At 46.3% G+C, this 19277-nt stretch overlaps 1 protein-coding gene, 1 long non-coding RNA gene and 1 other non-coding gene across 3 annotated transcripts; all 3 read left to right on the top strand.

Annotated features, from left to right (window-relative positions):
• Positions 1-966: 966 nt before the first annotated feature.
• Positions 967-6365, top strand: HOXD3 (homeobox D3). The gene is made up of 2 exons (XM_039855750.1): positions 967-1590; positions 3395-6365. Exons 1-2 carry the CDS (start codon positions 1050-1052, stop codon positions 4150-4152), a joined length of 1299 nt encoding a protein of 432 aa, XP_039711684.1. The 5' UTR covers positions 967-1049; the 3' UTR covers positions 4153-6365.
• Positions 6366-9855: 3490 nt separating this feature from the next.
• Positions 9856-10944, top strand: LOC120597075 (uncharacterized). Its single transcript, XR_005651330.1, has 2 exons — positions 9856-10131; positions 10300-10944. It is a non-coding gene; the product is annotated as an uncharacterized LOC120597075 (long non-coding RNA).
• A 4796-nt stretch (positions 10945-15740) lies between these two features.
• LOC120597507 (U6 spliceosomal RNA) lies at positions 15741-15844 on the top strand. The gene has a single exon (XR_005651392.1). It is a non-coding gene; the product is annotated as a U6 spliceosomal RNA (small nuclear RNA).
• Positions 15845-19277: the final 3433 nt, after the last annotated feature.

Here is a 19277-nt window from a genome sequence, read left to right on the forward strand (position 1 = left end):
AGAGAGGCTCTCTCACTGGTTGAGCGTTGGGTGAAGGTGGTGGTGGAATGGATGATCCGGAGTAGAGATCAATAATAATATCCCTACAATAGATGCAGGATAAAAATGATAAAGTTATAAAGCATCCACCATTCACTCATGTTCCATACATTTCAGATTCTAAATCTCTCCACTCATTTTCAGTGGTAACATTTTAAAAGTAGTAGAGAACAATGTAAAGAGTCTAGAAAAATGTACATGAAAAAGAAGAAACATTTTTCTAGCCTCAAAATAAGTCTGGGGTCTTTAAGTCTTCTTGGTTTTTATCTCGTAGTGGATTTCACAGTGCTGATCCACAGAGCTAACTGAGCTGATTCTCATTCTGTCACTGGAAAGTGGATATCTGGGTCTCCATGAAAGATGCTGTGATTTTGAAACCAGGTGGGAGAGATACTTTTTCCGAGAGGTGTGGCTGTCCTGGATATGTTATAGGGCTTTCTTTGTCCATCAAAACCCTGAGATGACCCCATGATTGATTGATGCATTCACTCATTCAACAAGCATTTATCACACTTACTACACGTGGGGCACTGGTCTAGATATTAGGAATATATAGAAAATAAGACATAATCCCTGCCTGCAAGGAGCTCAAAGTGAAATGGGAGAATCAGAAATGTATAAGGCCATAAGTGCTTTTCCATGCAGTTTCAAAGACTAAATTGACAATCTTGAAGAACAAAAATTGTATCTGGGAAAAAAAAATTAGCCCCTTCCCTTGGATGGAGTTAAGCTAAAGAGAAGGCAAGGTCTTTTCTTATGTTTGTGAGAAATTCTTTTTGACTTTTCCAAGGGTTCAGTGAAGTTGAACTTCATAAAATCCCCCACTATGAAGTGGGTGAGAAGCGAAGAGCCTGAGCTAGTCCTTCTATATTGATTGGTCTTGCCAATGACAGTCCCACTGGGGCCTCTCACTTTTCTTCTCTGCAGGTCACCTGAAGCCTGGGGCTGCCCCAGCTGTCTTAGGATTTGGCAGACACTAGAGGTGACGGTGAAGGAGACAGTGGTGGTCAATGTTATTTGAGCAGGGTCAGCAGGCCCTGGAGCTTCCTGAGTGCACGATGCAGAAGGCTGCTTACTATGAAAACCCAGGACTATTTGGAGGCTATGGCTACAGCAAAGCCACTGATACTTATGGCTACAGTGCCCCCCATCAGCCTTATCCAACCCCTGCTGCTGCCAACTCCCTGGACACTGATTACCCCGGTTCTGCCTGCTCCATCCAGAGCTCTGCACCTCTGCGAGCACCAGCCCACAAGGGGGCTGAACTCAATGGCAGCTGCATGCGGCCTGGCACTGGGAACAGCCAGGGTGGGGGTGGTGGCAGCCAGCCTCCTGGTCTGAACTCAGAGCAACAGCCATCACAGCCCCCTCCTCCACCACCAACCCTGCCCCCATCCTCACCCACCAATCCTGGAGGTGGAATGCCTGCCAAGAAAACTAAAGGTGGGCCTAATGTTTCTGGCTCCTCAGCTACCATCAGCAAGCAGATCTTCCCCTGGATGAAAGAGTCCCGACAGAACTCCAAGCAGAAGAGCAGCTGTGCCACTGCAGGTAGCTTTTTGAGGGGGCTTACTCCTGGGCTAAGTCCCCTCTAGACTGACCCCAAGAAGCTAGCTCACCCAAGAACCAAGAGACTCAGGGCTGTAAATGCAACCTTGGAAGCCATATTTCTAAACTACTATTGATGCAGAAATGTCCCTTCTTTTAGTGTCCCTAATTATGGGTCATATTCTTATAGTGACAGGGGGCTCACTTCCATTCCAGGCTGTTGGTGCCATTGCTGGAAAAGTCTCATAGTTATTAATAGACAGCTTTCCCTTATACTGACCTAATATCTTCTTTCCTGGGCTGCTGGGTATAACTCAGCTCATTTTCCCATCCAATAGCTCTTCAAAACCTGAAGACAGGTATGATCCCCAAGCCCAAGTGGTTATGTAGTCCATATCACATGAATCCCCACTCCCTTAAATCAATAAGAACTAAAGTCTATGGAGCCTGTGTTAAGAACCATACTAAGTGCCTTATAAGCATTATCTAATTTAATTTTCCAAAGAACCCTTTGAAGCAGGTATATGATAAATAGGTATTTGAAGTAGGTATATTCCCATTTTACAGATAAGGAGCTGTTAGAGATGATAGATGACTTGCCCAAGATCATAAAACTACAAAATGGTGCACTTGATTCCAACCAGGGCCTCCAAGGCATTACAATGAGATTCTACTTGGCCGACCCCAGCCCAATTCTCCCCATTCCAGAAATCCATAATGGGGAGGAGCATATCCTAGGGTAAGATGATATGCTCTGAAACAGGACCAACTTTGGGTTGCTCTCTCTGGAAAGAGATCCTAGAGTTGAGAAAATATTCTGTAGGTCCATTCAGGGTGTGTGGAAGATGATGGGCAGGGATAGGACTCTGAGGCTTGCTGCCTCTCTCTGCCTGCTTGGTTCCTGAAATTTTCTGCCCTTACGTTCTTTGATTTGGTTTATCTTTAGGGCCAGTTTGAAGCTTGGGACGTAGCTAACTTGTTATTTGGTCTCCAGTTTGCCTGCTTCTCTCTGGGGCTCCTGCTCCTAGGGGGAAAGTATCTTCCGGCCTGTAAGCTCCTTCTCCTGCCCCTCCTTCCCAGCTGCAGGCACAAGCCCTCCCTCCCAAGAGAAATCCATTTGTCTTCCCAGTGAGGGAGTGGACAAGCTGCTGAGAGGTGGCAGGGTGGTGGAAACCACCGTTGAAGCTGCTGCTCCTAGCACTGCAATATTCAAAATGCTCCCAGCCTGGCCTTGGATCGCCTAAAACTCAGGACAGTATTTTTATGACATATCACCTCCCTGTGTTCGGATGTAGAGCCCTTGGGTGCAGCTGGACTGGAGTGAGGTGCCAAATCTCCACCCTCATTCCATACTTCTTGGGTGCTTTACCCAGGAGCCAGCCCTGAGCAAAGCAGGCTGGGGCTGCCCCTCCCCCGCTTCCTCAGCATAGGCCAGGAGGAGTGTTCAAAGAAATCTGGCCCTTCTTTGACAGAGGGGAGGCCTTACCAGCTGCTGCTAGGCTCCCATTAAACTCCTCCACGGCCTTTGGGACTGGGATGATGGACTAGGCTGGAGGGGAGGGGGTCTGACAGAGGGAATCCAACCTCAGAAGGCAGATGAGGGTTTCAGGTGCGATTGATTGGTAGGGCTGAGACCGGTGAGTTCCCTCCACGGAATCTCACCTCGAACGCCCCTCCCCCACTCCAGCCGGTATTAAAGTGGGGGGAGGAGGGAGGAAGAAGAGGGAGCCAGGGAAGCACCCCTCTCCAGTCCTGGGTGCCCCCACCTCTCCCGCTCAGCGACCCCTCTCTCTCCCTCCCTGCCCAGGAGAGAGCTGCGAGGACAAGAGCCCGCCTGGCCCGGCGTCTAAGCGGGTTCGCACCGCGTACACGAGTGCACAGCTTGTGGAGTTGGAGAAAGAATTCCACTTCAACCGCTACTTGTGCCGGCCACGCCGCGTGGAGATGGCCAACCTGCTGAACCTCACTGAGCGTCAGATCAAGATCTGGTTCCAGAACCGACGCATGAAGTACAAGAAGGACCAAAAGGCCAAGGGCATCTTGCACTCGCCCGCGGGTCAGTCCCCGGAGCGCAGCCCGCCGCTCGGCGGCGCCGCCGGCCACGTGGCCTACTCAGGCCAGCTGCCGCCTGTGCCGGGCCTGGCCTACGATGCGCCCTCGCCTCCCGCTTTCGCCAAATCTCAGCCCAACATGTACGGCTTGGCCGCCTACACGGCGCCTCTCAGCAGCTGCCTGCCACAGCAGAAGCGCTACGCGGCGCCGGAGTTCGAGCCCCACCCCATGGCGAGCAACGGTGGCGGCTTCGCCAGCGCCAACCTGCAGGGCAGCCCAGTGTATGTGGGCGGCAACTTCGTCGACTCCATGGCTCCCGCGTCCGGGCCGGTCTTCAACCTAGGCCACCTCTCGCATCCGTCTTCGGCCAGCGTGGACTACAGTTGCGCCGCGCAGATCCCCGGCAACCACCACCATGGACCGTGCGACCCTCATCCCACATACACAGATCTCTCGGCCCACCACTCGTCTCAGGGACGCCTGCCCGAGGCCCCCAAACTGACGCATCTGTAGCGGCCGCCACAGGCCCGAACTCGTGGCGCAATTACCTCTTTTGCTTTGGTGGCGAGGGTGGCGGGCAAGGCCCACGGGGCGGCTGGTGACCCCCTCCCTCGCTCTGGCCCAGTCGCTGCGTCTCGGCTCTCGGGCCAACAGCGGTCGAGGCGCAGGCGACTGGGCCTCCCCTCCAGGCGCGTCCTCCTTTGGGTGATTTGCTATAAATCAGCCGCAAGGATTCTCCTTTGTAAACCTGACAGTGCCAGATAACTGCGGACCGAGGGACTCTAATCTGGTAATGGTGTCCCGAAGGTAAGTCTGAGATCCATCGGCGGCGCGCCCTGCAGAGGGACCGGAGCCCTGGGCATGGCCCGCCTTTAGCCTAGTTGCGGAGACCTTAATTTATATGCTCCTTCCCGTCCCGTAAGGACTGCATCGGACTCAACAATCTGTATTTATTATTTGAAGCGAGTCATTTCGTTTTCCTGATTATTTATCCTCGTCTTAACGTATTTATGTGTATATTTGTAGATTCTCCAGCCGAGCTTAGGAACGTGCTCCCAGGCCACGGGGGCCACATTTTACCTCTCTAGTCCCCTTGGCCTGAACTAGTTGAGAGAGTAGTTTTGAACAGTTGTAACCGTGGCTGGTGTTTGTAGTTGATATAAAGGATTAAGACCGCAAATTGTCCTTCATGGGTAGAGTCAGGCGGCCCCGTGGTGTGGCACGACATCCGTTACTCATTTTTCAACCGCGCAGCCCTCCCACTCGACACAGTTTATTGATTTCAAATTGTCTGGTACTATTCGAACAAATATTTAGAATAAAAAATTTCTCAGTCGGAAGTGTATCTGTGTTAATCACGCACACTTTGCAAGTTGATCACTGCCTTTATCTTTCCCACAATTCCTGTGTTAGGCCCAAATAGACGGACCCTTTTAAATATTTATTTTTTCATTTATTTGGAATCTGGAGATACTTGATTACATCCCAGCTATTGACGTTAGGGGGGTAAAAATCTGAGGATGCAAACATAGCAATGTTCCAGAAGGGATGATTTGGGCAGAGCTTTTGCTGTGCCTGCTTTGCTGTTCCTACCGCCCTTTCTAGACACAAATGGACTTTTTAAGACTGCATTTACATCGGGGAGGCCAGAGCTCACATTTCTGTATTAAGTAATAAAAAATTTTTGAAAGAAAACTGACAATCACAGAAAAGACACAAGAGAAGTCATAAGAAGAATTGGGCTATGAAAAAGCTCAGGTGCAAAAAAAGAAACGATCGTTTGGAGACAGGCACCTAAGCTTTTTCTCTAGGAAGTGCTGTTATGCCTTTTTCCTTTATAGTGGTTGGTGGTTACAGAGGATTCTCCTCTGTAAACCTGAATTTCTAAAGAATACAAATGTTTCTCATGATGCAAAGTAGTAAAAGTTTCATTAATGGAACATAAGTATACACATCTTATTTACTCTTGTTTGTACAAAATTGGCAAAAAAAAAATGTCTCCAAGGATTTATAACCATTTTATAAATATTAGCGTGGCTTTAGCTAAGGGCGGACAACTTACATCCGCTTCTCTGGGAAGAAGCACTCGGAAAACGCCTTCAGATAAGGTTCAATTCTTTGTATTTCAGCAAAGTCGGCCCACGCATCTCTATTTGGTTTGACAAATAATGCAACTCCTACTACATCCCCGGTGACAAAAGGTTAAATTCCTATTGTGTGGAAATAATTTAACTTCTAATCTTCTGGTGGAACAACAATCGTTTCTATTTGGATGTTTGTGTTTCGCTAAATGATGATGGCTCAAAATAATATTTAGTTTCCTTGTTCCTTTGTGCTGTTTTTAAAATGGCATGTTAGATTAGGGGTGGGAGGGGGTTGTCCTTTTGCTAAATTTCACCTTATCGGAGCAGGTTTAAAGTATACATGTTGTAGAAGTGTATCAACAGAATAAATGACTTCAACGTAAGGGATATTTTACCCACTTTCAAGGCTTAAATTGTTTTCTATGAAATTTGCATCCATAGGCAGAATTTCTAATTGTAAGAAATTATTTTTAAAACTTTTAGGGAAATCAAAGAAGAGCTTGCTGCCTTGCAGGGATAACAACCTTTCTTAACTGGCTAAATATTAAATAGATGAATTGTCAGGCTGTTTAGATTCAGCCCGGTTTTCCTTCATCTTCTCTTCCTACCATAAGTAATAATAAAAATACATAATGCATCATGTCTCCAGGCGTTTTCCAGCTATGTGTGTTACCACAGGAGTATCTGCTGAGTCTGCGGGTGTCTGCAAGGCCCCCAGTGTCATCTGCGGCTTAGGGTTTCATGGATTAGATTTTAAACGGTGTCTAGCCCGTCTGAAATCAGCTTCCTTTCGTGCTCAGGCTCCAAAGAAGTGCGGGGTTAGGGGCTCCCTCTCAAGGCAGCCCCAGCCGCCAAGGCAACCTCTCTAGTGAGGTGGAGGAGTTTGCTTGGGACAAATCTGCGGTTTTCTCTCACCTCTTGGAGAAAGATTCCCGAGGTTTCTGAGAATGGCTCGGATTCGTTCCTGCCATTGGTGTGAGTGTCATGTGATGGGCACACTCGGTCGCCCCTGGCGTGGGTGGGGGCCACAGTCAGTCTGGGGAAAGCACTTCACGCGCAGCCGCAGGCCAGGGCAAGAGTGGGGCCCGCGACACAGATCTTTAAAACTTCATAAATTATAAACACACCGCCTTGGCCTTCGCCATAAATTCTGCTCCTTTTGAGCTTGTAATTAGTGTTAGGAAGCACCGGAGTCTAAACACAACCAAACGCCATCTGAAAGGCCCAACTGCCCGAGGTTGCAAACCTTTATTTCCCAGTGCCACCCACTCCACACTCCTACGTTTGCAAACACAGTCGCCTCCTTCCCCACCACCGTCGGTGGCACACGCTCGGCAGGGTTCCCGCTCTACGAAGGAGGGTCACAATAGCTGCTCTATGCGCAGAGACACCCGCCTCCATCCCCCACCCTGGGTCTCGGTGATGCAGAGAAAGGAGAGGGGGGAGGGGAGCCCAGGCTCAGCAATGGCGCCCTGGGCTCAGGCCTCTTTTTCCGGCTAGAACCTGCAGCGGGAGGAGGCAAGCAGGCAGGAAGGGAAGCCTCCACCCTAGCCTGTTACGGGCGCGCAGGCGCGGGTGCAGTGGGGTGCGGGGAGCAATGGGGAATGCACCAAGGCCTCGATGCTGCTGGCCCTCGCCTCCGGGCGCTGGGTTAAGGGTGCCCAGAGCAGCCGAGTCTTCCGGGAGCCGCCACACCATTGTGTGCGCAGCTTCCCCACGGGCTTCGCAGCAGGGTAAGGCCACACAAAGGCAACGCTGGACCGGCTGACAGCCGGAGGTGGGGAAGGGCCGGGCGTTGCCCCTGGGCATTGGTCTCTGGGAGGTTCACCTCGTTTGCCCATGTAGAGGAAATGGCTCTTTGGCTCAGGCCTTGACCATCGCTGCTTTTTTCCTGTACTGCCGGCTTTGGGAATGTGGAGATCAGGGAGGTAGTGGGGGATTCTCCTGAGGTCTGAAGAACGGGGTCAGGGCCGCAAGCCCAGGCCCACGGATGGAGGGTGGCAGTCGTTCCCTCCACACAATCAAAAGTGAATTAACTAACGCAGGGTAGAAGTGAGGCAGATGGAATGGCCCACTGCAAAATGGAAGATGGGGGTGGGGAAAGAGATTTAGGAAGACCAAGAGCTTTCCCTGGCTCCCATGAGAAACTCAGAAACCCAGTCTGGAGTGATGGGAAGAAACCCAATTGAGCTAGCCAGGGGTTTGGGGGAAGTTAGAGAGGAAAGGCCTGAAGAGTAGTCCTGGACCTTGGAGAGGCAGTAAGAAAGGGCGATTAAGTATATATTCTGCTTCCTGGCTTTCAGACCTCAGCCTCATCCAGGGACCTGTCAGAGAAAAATCCACCTCTGATGGAATCATTAAGTTAACCATCCATTTGTACCAATTCTTTGTACAAGCTTTCAAATGAGAGAGAAAGAGAATATAGAATGAGTACTATCCCCTTGGTGCAGCCCCAGGCCTAGTCCCTATCACACACATCAGCAAAATTGGTTTCCCAAGCCCCAGAGGCTGCTAACCTTGCTGAACAGAACTTTTCGAATTTCTATCTGTAAGGAGTAGTAAAAGATAGTGATTACCTATACTAGCTACTCGCCCCTTCTCCCTCCCCCATTTTGTACCAGCTGATTGACTCCTGAGTGAAGTGTATCTTCTCAGCCAGCATGCTTAGGAGCATAGGCTCTCCATCTGTTGAAGTTTTTCATTAGGGAGGGTAAAGAGGATATGTGTGGGTGTGTTTGAATAACAAAGAAGGAAACCAACACTAAAATGTGTTTCTCTGCTTGACCTTTGGAAGCCAAAAGCTTATTTACACCTTCAGTATTCAAGGGATAGTCACAGGCCTGTTTTGGCTTTATCCTGAAAATTAGTTGAAACCTGCTCCTGAATTCATGAATTGGTTAAATCCATTTACAGATCAAGGAAGTTCTTCTTCATCTGGGAGTTCTTGACATTACTTTGGTCTTTCTTTCAGAAACTGTAAGAAAAGAATAGGATGAATGGAAGTTTATGAGTGTTAAATAAAATAAAGAGGGGCAGAAGGCTCTAGTCTCCACAGGCCTATAGCCTGATCACTTCAGGGCACTGCCACTTTCCAGAGAGGATATAGCTAGGGCCCTGGTGAGCACACCTATCTCTAGATACTTAGGGCACAAAGAGCTGAGACTGAGTCACCTACCATGTCCTCACCACCTTTGAGGACTGGCTCATTTAGATCCTTCTTGCAGAAGGCCTGGAAAGAGAAAAAAATAAAAATAAAAGATTGGGTAGGTGAATCCTCTGCACTTATTGCATTGGTGGTGCTGATTGGTGGTGGAGAGGTTCACAGAGAATCTTGGTTCTCATTATTCCCTGTCTTCTATCCAGCTACAAATGCCTTTATCTTTGGGGCCCAAAGTTGGTGTCAAATGGATTTAAATACTTGACCTAAAGCCTATTCCTAAACATTTCCCTCACTTCTTATACCAGCCTTGACAAGATGGAAAAGTACGGACAATCCAAAGACCTACTTTCAGGCTAGGGCTAGCATGAAGCACAGTGAATAAAAAGTTTCCACACATGAAGGAAGAGCCAAGGTAAATGGATGTCCAATCATTTGCAATAGCAGAAGCAGGTGTAGGGTGCCCAGGAGATCTACAAGGTGGGAAGTTATTGCATAAATCCTCTTAACCTAGATCTACTGGCAAAATATCTTGACTGGTTCCTATAGCTAGTCTGGATCACTTTTATGGAAGAATAATATCTGGAAAATCGTGAAAACAGGGTTTTAACATTAATAAAAGCCCAAGGAGATCTTAAATCAGAATTAATGGAGAACCCTGGTACGACTGAAATGTTTTTGCTGGGGAAGCAGGCCTCATACTAGGCCAAGAGGATCTGTTGGGCTAGGGCCTTACAAGGAGACAGACAGGGAGAAGGCCTTCTGATGGCTCTAATGTTCACAGTGTTCTCCTGCAAATACCATATCCCTCCCCACCTCCTCTACAAGGGCCCAGCAGGGAAACTGGGTTTCAGGCAGTGGCTGAGCTGGCACCAACCTCTCTCTCCCCCGACCCCATTCCGGTTTGTTGCCCTTTGGGGTGGCAACCACCAAGCTATTCCTGCCTCAGGAAGAGAACACACAAAGGAAGTCCCACCCGTCCTCGGACCACGGACACTCTGGGAAGAGGCTGTCGTGGATTCTGAGTCTGAGCATCTCCCTCCCCTGCAAGGAACAATAGCCGGCAGCCTCCCCCAACAGTTGGGCGGTAGCGCAGGACAAAGGCCTGCTTGGGCCTCACTACCATGTGACCCGTGCTTGCTGGAGCTCTGCCCGCCCGCCTGCGGCAGGGCGCAGTCGGCGGAGCCAGGCAGTGGCTGGGGGTGGGTGGGTGTTCCTGAATCCACCTGGAACACTTCGGAAAGACAAACGGTGAGTTAATCACCCAACCGGCTGGCGGCCGCATCCCCTCTTGCTAGCGAGGAGGTCTGAAGAGGAGACTGGGGTGAACGATTTCTCTGTGTCTGGGGGGGAGGGGCAGGAGAGGTTAGTCCTATTAAGAGTTCATCAATCACCCGGTGTGCACTTTTCGTTCGACAGCGGTTCCTCCTTCTTCAGAGCAGGTCTAGGCCAGCTGGGAACCGACCAGAAACCACAAGCGGAGGAGAGGCGGAGGAGAGGCAGGCACGCAGGGTGAGCACCAATAGAGTGAGCGACCCGCCACTTAACGCTGGTTCTCTGGGAGCAGAGCAGTCCGACCAGCATTGTTGCACCAGGCCGGAGGGAAGCGCCTGCCGGTCACCTCCTCACACGGGGCCAGCATTGCCTCCCACCAGCCCTGCTCTTGGACCACTCAGGGTGCCCAGCTCCTTCCCAACATGCCAGCCCCCAAACCCGCCCCTGACGCTCAGTGATTCTACATCCTAACACCCCTCACTCCCACACCTCCTGCTTGCCCAAGTGATGCCCTTAAATGCTGCTGCACCCCAGAAAGGGCCAAATCTATCTTTGAAGACAGGACAAGAAAAATCCCAATGGATCAAAAGGTTCTTGCAGACACTGTTTTATTTAAGAGTTTAAAAAAGATGTCCCCAGAGACTAGAATTCAGGGGGTGAGTCTGAAGTACTTTAGTTCTCCTATTTACATGCAGGAGTATTTGTGTGGAAGGAAGTAGGATAAGACCCCTGTTAAACTTGGAACTAAAATTGAATGCCATTAAAAATAAAGTATATTCAAAACACCAACCACAATGATATGCCTCTCCTCTCTTTTTTGATGTGAGGGCAGGACTCGAGTATTAAAAAAAATTTTTTTTAATTGACATATAACATTGTATTAGTTTCAGGTGTACAATATGATGATTTAATGTTTGTATACACCACAAAATGATCACCACAATAAAGCTAGTTAACATCCGCCACCATATATAGTTACAAGAAATTTTTTTCTTGTGATAACTGTTAAGATTTATTCTCTTAGAAACTTTCAAATATGCAATATAGTACTATTAACTGTATTCACTATGCTGTATCTAGTGTTTTTACTTCAGCTCTTTTTTGGGGGTTCGTTTTAAAAACACCATAAAGGGATAGACAGCATGTTTTTTGGGGGGCAGTCATTAGCATAAAAGCTGTTTACAGCTGGAGGGCTTGGGTAAGTGGGTGGTGACACTATCCTCTCTAGAGTGGTAAATGCTGTTCTCTTTATAAATTCTGAGAAAGTTCCAGGCTGCCCCCTCTTAAAATTGTTCGGGTTTTTTTCCTGAGTGACATCAGATGAGAATTTTCTGAAGTTAGTTAAATGTGTTGCCTCAGCCCTTAGGAAAGAGTCTCTGAAGGACATAAAGTCCCAGCTTTCTATCCCCTTTCTTCAGTCTTCTTCTCTCTCATAATCCTCTTGGGTGAAAATTAACTTGCTTTGGAGAAATGTTTACTGTCATTTTGCTTCAGATAGATACAAGATGAAGCATTAAGCCATGCCCAGTGTCCTGAATTCGCTGAGCAATTAAAATACTTGGTCCTGTTGTCCTTGGTTCAGAATCTTTCTCTCCCAGTCTTCTCACCAATATCTACTGAAGAGCTCCTATATGCACTGTGCTTGGCCCTGGGATAGAAAAATGAGTCACTAATGGTGTGTGCCCCTCTACTGGGGAAGAAAAAGAATCCTAAAGCAGTATGACGGATGCTATAACAGAGGTGTGGCCAAAATGTTCCTGGAATAAAAAGACAAAGTCACTAAAAGTACTGTAAAGCAGAGATCCCCAACCCCCAACCCCTACCCACCATTGCTGACCAGTACTGATGCATGGCCTGTTAGGAACTGGGTTGCACAGCAAGGGGTAAGCTTTGGATGAGTGAGTGAAGCTTCATCTGTATTTGTTTGCAGCCACTTCCCAGTGCTAGCATCACCGTCACAGCTCCACCTCAGATCATCAAGCATTAGATTTTCATAGGAGCACCAGTCCCTGGTGCCAAAAAGGTTGGGGACCACTGCTGTAGACTTAAAAAAGGCTTCTCAGAGGAAGTACAGGGGTTTTTTAGGCCCAGGAAGGAGGGCCTAACCAGGTGGAGAGAGCAGCATATGCAAAAGCAGGGAGGGAAGAAAGAGCAAGGTTTGGACCTGGAACAAGGAGAGTAGTTTAGAGTGGTGCATCTGGCTGGAAGGAGAGATTGCAGAAGGTCTGAGGAAAGGAGTCTGGACTGAGTCTGTAGGCATTGGGGAGCTTCTGAAGGTTATAAGCTGGGATGTGAGGGTTATCTGTTAGGAAAGCTAACTCTTTGGGGGTACTGTGTCTGATGGGAGAAAGGAAAGATAGGAGGCAAAAAGAAGGAAAAAAGGAGGCTGCTGCAATAATCCAGCCTAGAGAGGAACTAACATAATAAGAATGAAGAGGAGAGACATGTAGGAGGAAGAATCCATGGGACTTGGTGGTCAACTGGATGAATGAAAGAGGAGTTGTGGATTCCAATGCCCAGGTTTCTATTTTGAGGGCCTGAGTGGGTGGTCAGATCATTCACCAAAATGAATAGATGAGGGTTTTGGAAAAGATGAGTTCAATTTTAGGTCTACATTGTGTTTTCTGCTTAGCTAATTGATATACTGTGTGACCTTAAGCGATTCACTTCATCTTTCTGCTCTTCAATTTCATCATCAATGAGTCAATAAAGATATCTACCTCCTAAGTTTACCGTGTGTGTGTGTGTGTGTGTGTGTGTGTGTGTGTGTGTGTGTGTTAGGTATTATCTTCTTCAGGTCCAAGTGAGTGTCCTGTATAAAGCTGAACCTAGGGGAAAATGCCCTCTTATCCATACCATGATGATCAATAATTAGGTCCTGGGTGGAAATAAGTCTCAAGAAAATTAAAAATGACACTCTACTGCTTTACAGATATTGAATCCAAGCTAATGCTTAAGACTAGGCCTGATCACATTGCTAATCAGAGTCCCTCTGCTTCCAGGGGACACAATGTAGAAATATAGTCTTTGTATCAGACCACTAAGGAGACCTCTTAGCAGATGTTGGAAAGCTTCTGCGCTTTTTCACGTATCATGTATCTTTCAGGGAATGCTTGAAGCCACCTATTCTCTTAAATTTCTTAAGCCACCCCTTAAACTTCTCTGTGGCACAGTGTAGTATAGGAGTGTTGAGCATCTGACCTTGGCCACTTACATTGGGTGTGACTACAGCAAGTTGCTCATCTTTTCTGTGTGGTATTACCATTTGTAAAATAGAATTATGGAAGGATCGGATGAAATAAGGGAGAATGACATTACTGGAGATGCTATAAGGGTAAGGAAAAGGTATTATTTTTCACTTATCAGATTGACAAAAATAAAAGATTCTAATTCCATGACTTGGTAAAAGTGTAAGGAAACAGCAATTCTCATTTGTTGCTGGTAGAAGTATAAATTGACTCACTTTTATGGTGAGCAATTTGGTAGTATGTATCAACATTGCCAGTGCACGTACTTTTGATTAATTTCATATCTGGGAATTTTTCTAATAGGAAAACACTTGCACGTGTATTTATAATAGAAAAAGATTGAAAATAAGCTAAATTTCCATTAATAAGGGACTGGCTAAATAAGGTGTTAGGTGTATACAGTAGAACATCATAAAGTTGTAAAAATAAACCAGGAATTCTGTATACATTAATATGAAATGGTCTTCAAAATACAATGGGGAGAAAAGCATGGTGCAGAAGAGTCTATCTAATATACTATTGTTTGTATAAAAAGTGTGTGTGTGTGCGTGCGTGTGTGTGTGCGTGCGTGTACACAAAGTATCTCTGGAATGATATATAAGAAACTCATAAAATTGGTTGCCTATGTAAAGGGGAACTATGTGGCCAGGGACAAGGGTGGGAAAAAGACTTTCCCTGCATTCCCTTTTGTACCCTTTGCAACTCAAAATGTTGCAGAAAAGATGCAAAAATCAGACCAGCGAGAAACCAAGCAGCACTTGGAGAGTTGGTGAACTCAGGTTTATTACGCCAGCAGTCCCAGAGGAGCTAGGGCTCTGAAGATCTGGGCCTGGAGCTCAGTTGCAACACTGCTTATATAGAACTTATTTGGCATGGGCTGATGGTTAATTTGTCCTCAGACCATTACAAAGCTGCCAGAGTAACTATGGTTGCTGGTAGTTACATAGTGTTGCTTAGAGCAAGCGGAAGCGAGGATGAGTTAAGCGAGGATGAGTTTTTAGCAAGCATAACTACAGAAGCAGAACAAAGAGCTGATTAGCTTTCTGAGTGCAAATTCCTTTTCAGAACTATGTATATTTAAATGTATTACCTATTTAAAAAAATAAAAGAGCAAAAAAAAAAAAGATTAGTACAAGTGTAACTGACCTGATTGTACCTCGTGTGTTCACACACATCTTTATTTGTATTTGCTCTATCCAGCTACATTAATATTGGGACACTTCTTGTTTTGTCCCCCCAGAGCATGATGCTGATCAAGCTCAGCAGGAAATGAGGGGCTCCTTTACCCTTGCTTGGTGGTGGAGCGGGTGGAGACCCAGGTCTATCACTGATCTCTCTTGCAGGAGTAGATCAAAGTGGGGCCTCAGAAGTCTGGGGCACAAGTTCAGTAAAAGGAGGGCAGTAGGCCTCCCAGTCACTCACAATGGCTGTGCAGTCTTCCAGAAATTAGGGTGCCTCCTTGATCACTGCTCTGCTTGCTCAGCATCGAGGTTGCCACAATGCAGAGGAGGGGCTGTCTTACTCCTTGATTTTTGCAGATTGTGGAAAGGCAACAGACTGTGGAGAGTCAGAGACCCAAGTTGGTTCTCTCATTTTTGCAGAATGGCTTTGCCTTTTAACTTCTGAGTAAAGTGACTTTCTCTCTAAAATGAGGGGTTAGATGTCACTTATCTCTAAGGGGCCTTCTAGCATTGATATGTTATGCTGTGAAAGGTCAGCCTTTGGCCAGAGGAAGAGTTAACAGCCTAGGCTAAGGGATATTTCACTCTCTTTGGATATCTCAGGCTCAAATGCTCATTCCAGACAATTTAGGAGAGGTGGAAAGAAATGAGGGTTGGCTCCTCCTTCTTGAGATCTCCATTCCCATTCCTTCCCTCTTCCCACTGCTTCGGAACCACTCTAAATTTTCTCCTAGACAGGGAGAAACAAATACCTTTCACTTCCTACCCCAATGGCATCATCAAAGCCAAATTAGAGAAGTGGCAAGGAGCAGAAGTAAGTGCAATCTGCAAAGCACTATTTTGTCAGCAAAACTTGGGAGACTCCTACTGACTACTTCTTAAGGATATTTTCTGGAACTTTAGCCCTATTAGACTTAAGTTTGCCCTTGATGTTCACCTCTCTGCCTCTACTGCTCAACAGGCTTCTGGACTCTTTTCAGGTATGCTCATGTTCCAGCTCTCATTGTGGTGGTTCCAGGCCCTTCCACAAAATTACCCCTCTCTTCTCTCGGTTATTTACCCTAACCCAGCTCCTAAAGCAGAAATTCTCAAAATGTGGGTTCAAAGAACCTGGCTTTAGAATCACCTAAGAGGCTTAATAAAAAGAAAGACTCTTGTGCTTGCTTCAGCAGCACATATACTAAAACTGGACCGATACAGAGATTAGCCTAGACCCTGTGCAAGGATGACATGCAAATTCGTGAAGCATTCCATATTTTCTCAATCTGCTGCCGGCCAGAAGGGAGAGGGGTTGGGGAGCTGGGAGAAAGGGGCGAAGGGTTAAAGAAGTACAAATTAGTTGATAGATGGTCATGGGGATGGGGAGCACAGCATAGGGAATGCAGTTAGCATTAATGTAATGGCTAAGTATAGAGTCAGAGGAGAGAAAGAGCAATTGGGGGATTGTTTTATAAACTATATAAATGTCTAACCGATGTACTGTATACTTGAAACTAACAATAAAATAAAATTTAAAAAAAGAACAAACAGCAAAATAAATAAATAAATAAATAAAGACTCCTGAGTCTGACTTATTGCACTGAAACCTCTGGGGGAAGGCTGAGGGACCCACACTTTAAAACAAGCTTCTAAGATGATTTCTACCCACGTGAAGTGGTTTTGAGAGTGAGTTATCTAAGGATATCCTTTAGCCAATATTAGTCATGGTGAAGATGCACCATTCTGTCTATTCTTTATTTCTGTCCAACATTTACTGAATGCCTACTGTGTGACAGGCGAAACATGGAACTTTCAATCACAAAGCTCTCAGGGAAAGGGACAACGCTCTATAAACTGTTTTCCTCAGGGAAGGTCATGTAATCAGACTTCCGACAGGTTAAGAATTTCTGTTTTAGGATCTTTTTCATCCCCACCTCCATCCTAGGCCTGGGATAACTAAAGAAAGGATGCTGCAGAGAACTTTAAATCTTGCTTCAGAAAAAAGACACCTTCACTCCTGCTCTTTTTACCTCAAACAAGCAAGAGCCTTTGTATGCTTTGGGGCTGTAGAGCCAAGAGTTTGCATGTACTCAAGAGTATCCAAGCAATAACACAGTAGGTTTGTGGAGAGGGGTTGCAAGAGGCTTTTTAGGAACAACTGTAAACATACAGAAGACCAGACTGCCACTCTCCATCAGTTCTGTCTGCAGAAAAGAAGCTTGTTGTTCAAATAGGAGAAAGGTAGTCATGAGGAGTGGGCAGGGGGTGGCTGCTTTGGTGGACAGGATGAGAAAGATTTCAAAGCATTCCTACAATCAAACACAACCTGGGAATCAGGCCCCTCTGCTGTTGCCTCCTGCTGGGGACTCATAGCACCAGGGCACAGCAGGGCAAGGGACCCTTGGGAATTCAGAACTTGAACAAGCAATACAATCAGTAAGACATTTCTTCCATGCCCTGTGCACACCGAGGAGACAAACTTTAAAGTTGCTCAAAATATCCTATACTCATATCTTTCTATACACACTTCCTCCAACATCTTCCAATTTCTCCATAGCAAATTATAGATACAGATTCTTCTGGAGTAGATTTATAGCACAGGTAAGACTTGTGCCAGGAATGAATCCATTGTTCTTTTAATTTGTGAATATCTTTTTTTCCCAGCCTAATTCTCCCCTAACAAAATATTCTAACTTAGTAGGCCCCTGGCAAACATTTGTTGTTGACTCTGAGTCTGAGATGACCAGAATCTTGACTGCTAACCTGGGCAAGTCAAGAACCAGTCTAGGAGTGGAGATGACAACTCTGAGCCTCAAAGCGAAGAATATGGCAAAGACTGGGATATTAAAGGGAGTAGAGCAAAGGATGAACAGAATGTAGTCCTCCATATGTAATTATCAGGGAACTGCTATTGGGTCTGAACAAATAGTGAACACCTTACCCACAGCTGTGAAAACCAAACAATAGATTTAAAAAAAAATCTTTAAAAAATTCTCTTTTAGGATACTTTTTTCCCCTCACCTCAGCAAAAAACTCAATCTCCAAAATTTTGTTTCAGGAAAATAGTGTGGACAGCTCATGAGTACATCAAAGTCAATGCTTAATTGTGACAGGAAGGACCCAACTTTTGCCCCAAATGCTTAGCAGCAAAAACCTAGTCCTTGTTGCAGTAAAGGGTGCCAAGGCACTTAGGCTGCCTGTTTTACCTGAAACCTCACAGAAAAGGCTCCCAATTTGATAAGTTTGGGTCAGTCTTGCCAGACAGTCAGGGTGGGTTTTCTGTTCTACATCCTGGGTTGCAGCCAGCCAGGCATCTTCTTCAGAGAGGTTTGCAAAGCCACTTTTCCTTCTCGACCTCCTGGGGCCTCTGGGCCTAGGAGTTGTGATTAGATGAGTACCTTTTGAGAGAGGGTGTTATACTTTTGAGATAGGAATGTGAGAGTTAGGACATTATGCTGGTAAAAACTGGCTATTAAAGTCTAGCCAGGGATAGCTATGGGGGCACCATCAGCTTAGCAGCATCTGACTTGCTGGTACTTTTGCATTAAGGGTGCAGAGAGAGGGCAGTGAAAAAATGCACCTATACTTGAAGCTTTAACTAGCTCTGAAGAGCTCTATCATTTTCTGACCAGGGTGCAAGAGAAAAGCCTTTACTTTTCTCTTTTCAAATATTATTTAGGATCTTTGTCATCTGATTGGTTACAGGAGAAAATTGAAGCAGCAACATCAAGTTTGAAGGACTGTTTTCAGCCTAGGATTCTATTTCCCAATGAAATCCAAGAACTCCAGCAGTGCAGGAATCCCAGATCCCTTTAGCTTTGTGGCAGTTCCTAAATGTCTACCCTCTACCTACCTCCTCCCCATCATGGCTCAATCCTCCCCATCTTGGCTGAACTTCAGCCTCACCAGCAGTAGTACTTTTGGTGTGGCTTTGTTTATTCACAAGTTCACATCCCTGTACAGAACTGGCTCCCTGGACTGTGATGGCTCCAATTTTCCAGACTTCGTCAGAATGGAATTTTAGGCAAGGGCTCAATGGTTCTTTCATGACAAGTAGATCAGTAAAACAATAATAAAACCTCGGACACCCTAACTCAGATGCGTAATTGATCAAGTACTCAAGGGCACTTGAAAAGCCAAGAGTAGACTCTTTACTCACAGAGTTTTAGGAAACCACTCTCTTTCATTACTGCTGTGTGTAAATAACATTTATATGTTTAATTTGTTATTTTCCTATAGCCCCAAAGAGGGACACATTAAAAGAAATGTTCAAGGAAGTTAGAAAGCTTGTCAGTGAAAAGCTTGTCTCTGTACCCCTTCTATTCCTCATTTCCTGTGCTAACTGCACTTTTATTTCCCGTCTCTCTACACTCAGTAAACAAAACCATATTATCAAGGGAAAGACGTGAGCCCATTAACATTGTGAGCCCTCAAATTTCACTTGCAAGAGACGACGCAGCACTTATCTGATGGAACAGTACCTTTAATTGCTTCGAGGTACAAGCCTGTCCAAACCTCTGAGATCTGACCCATCCCTGGGAAGCCTTTTGCTCACTCGAGCCAAGCGCCCAGGAGAAAGCGTGCCCAGCACTGGTCCGGGTGCCAACCTCCCAAACAGGAGCACAAAGAGCCACTCCATCACAAAGGAAGATTCTTTATTTTGACAACATAATCAGAGGGAGAACTCAGCTAAACTTCCGAACAAGGCAGACAT

Source organism: Pteropus medius, unplaced genomic scaffold (assembly GCF_902729225.1).
Source record: "Pteropus medius unplaced genomic scaffold, Ma_sr-lr_union100, whole genome shotgun sequence".
NCBI classification, from domain to species: domain Eukaryota; kingdom Metazoa; phylum Chordata; class Mammalia; order Chiroptera; family Pteropodidae; genus Pteropus; species Pteropus medius.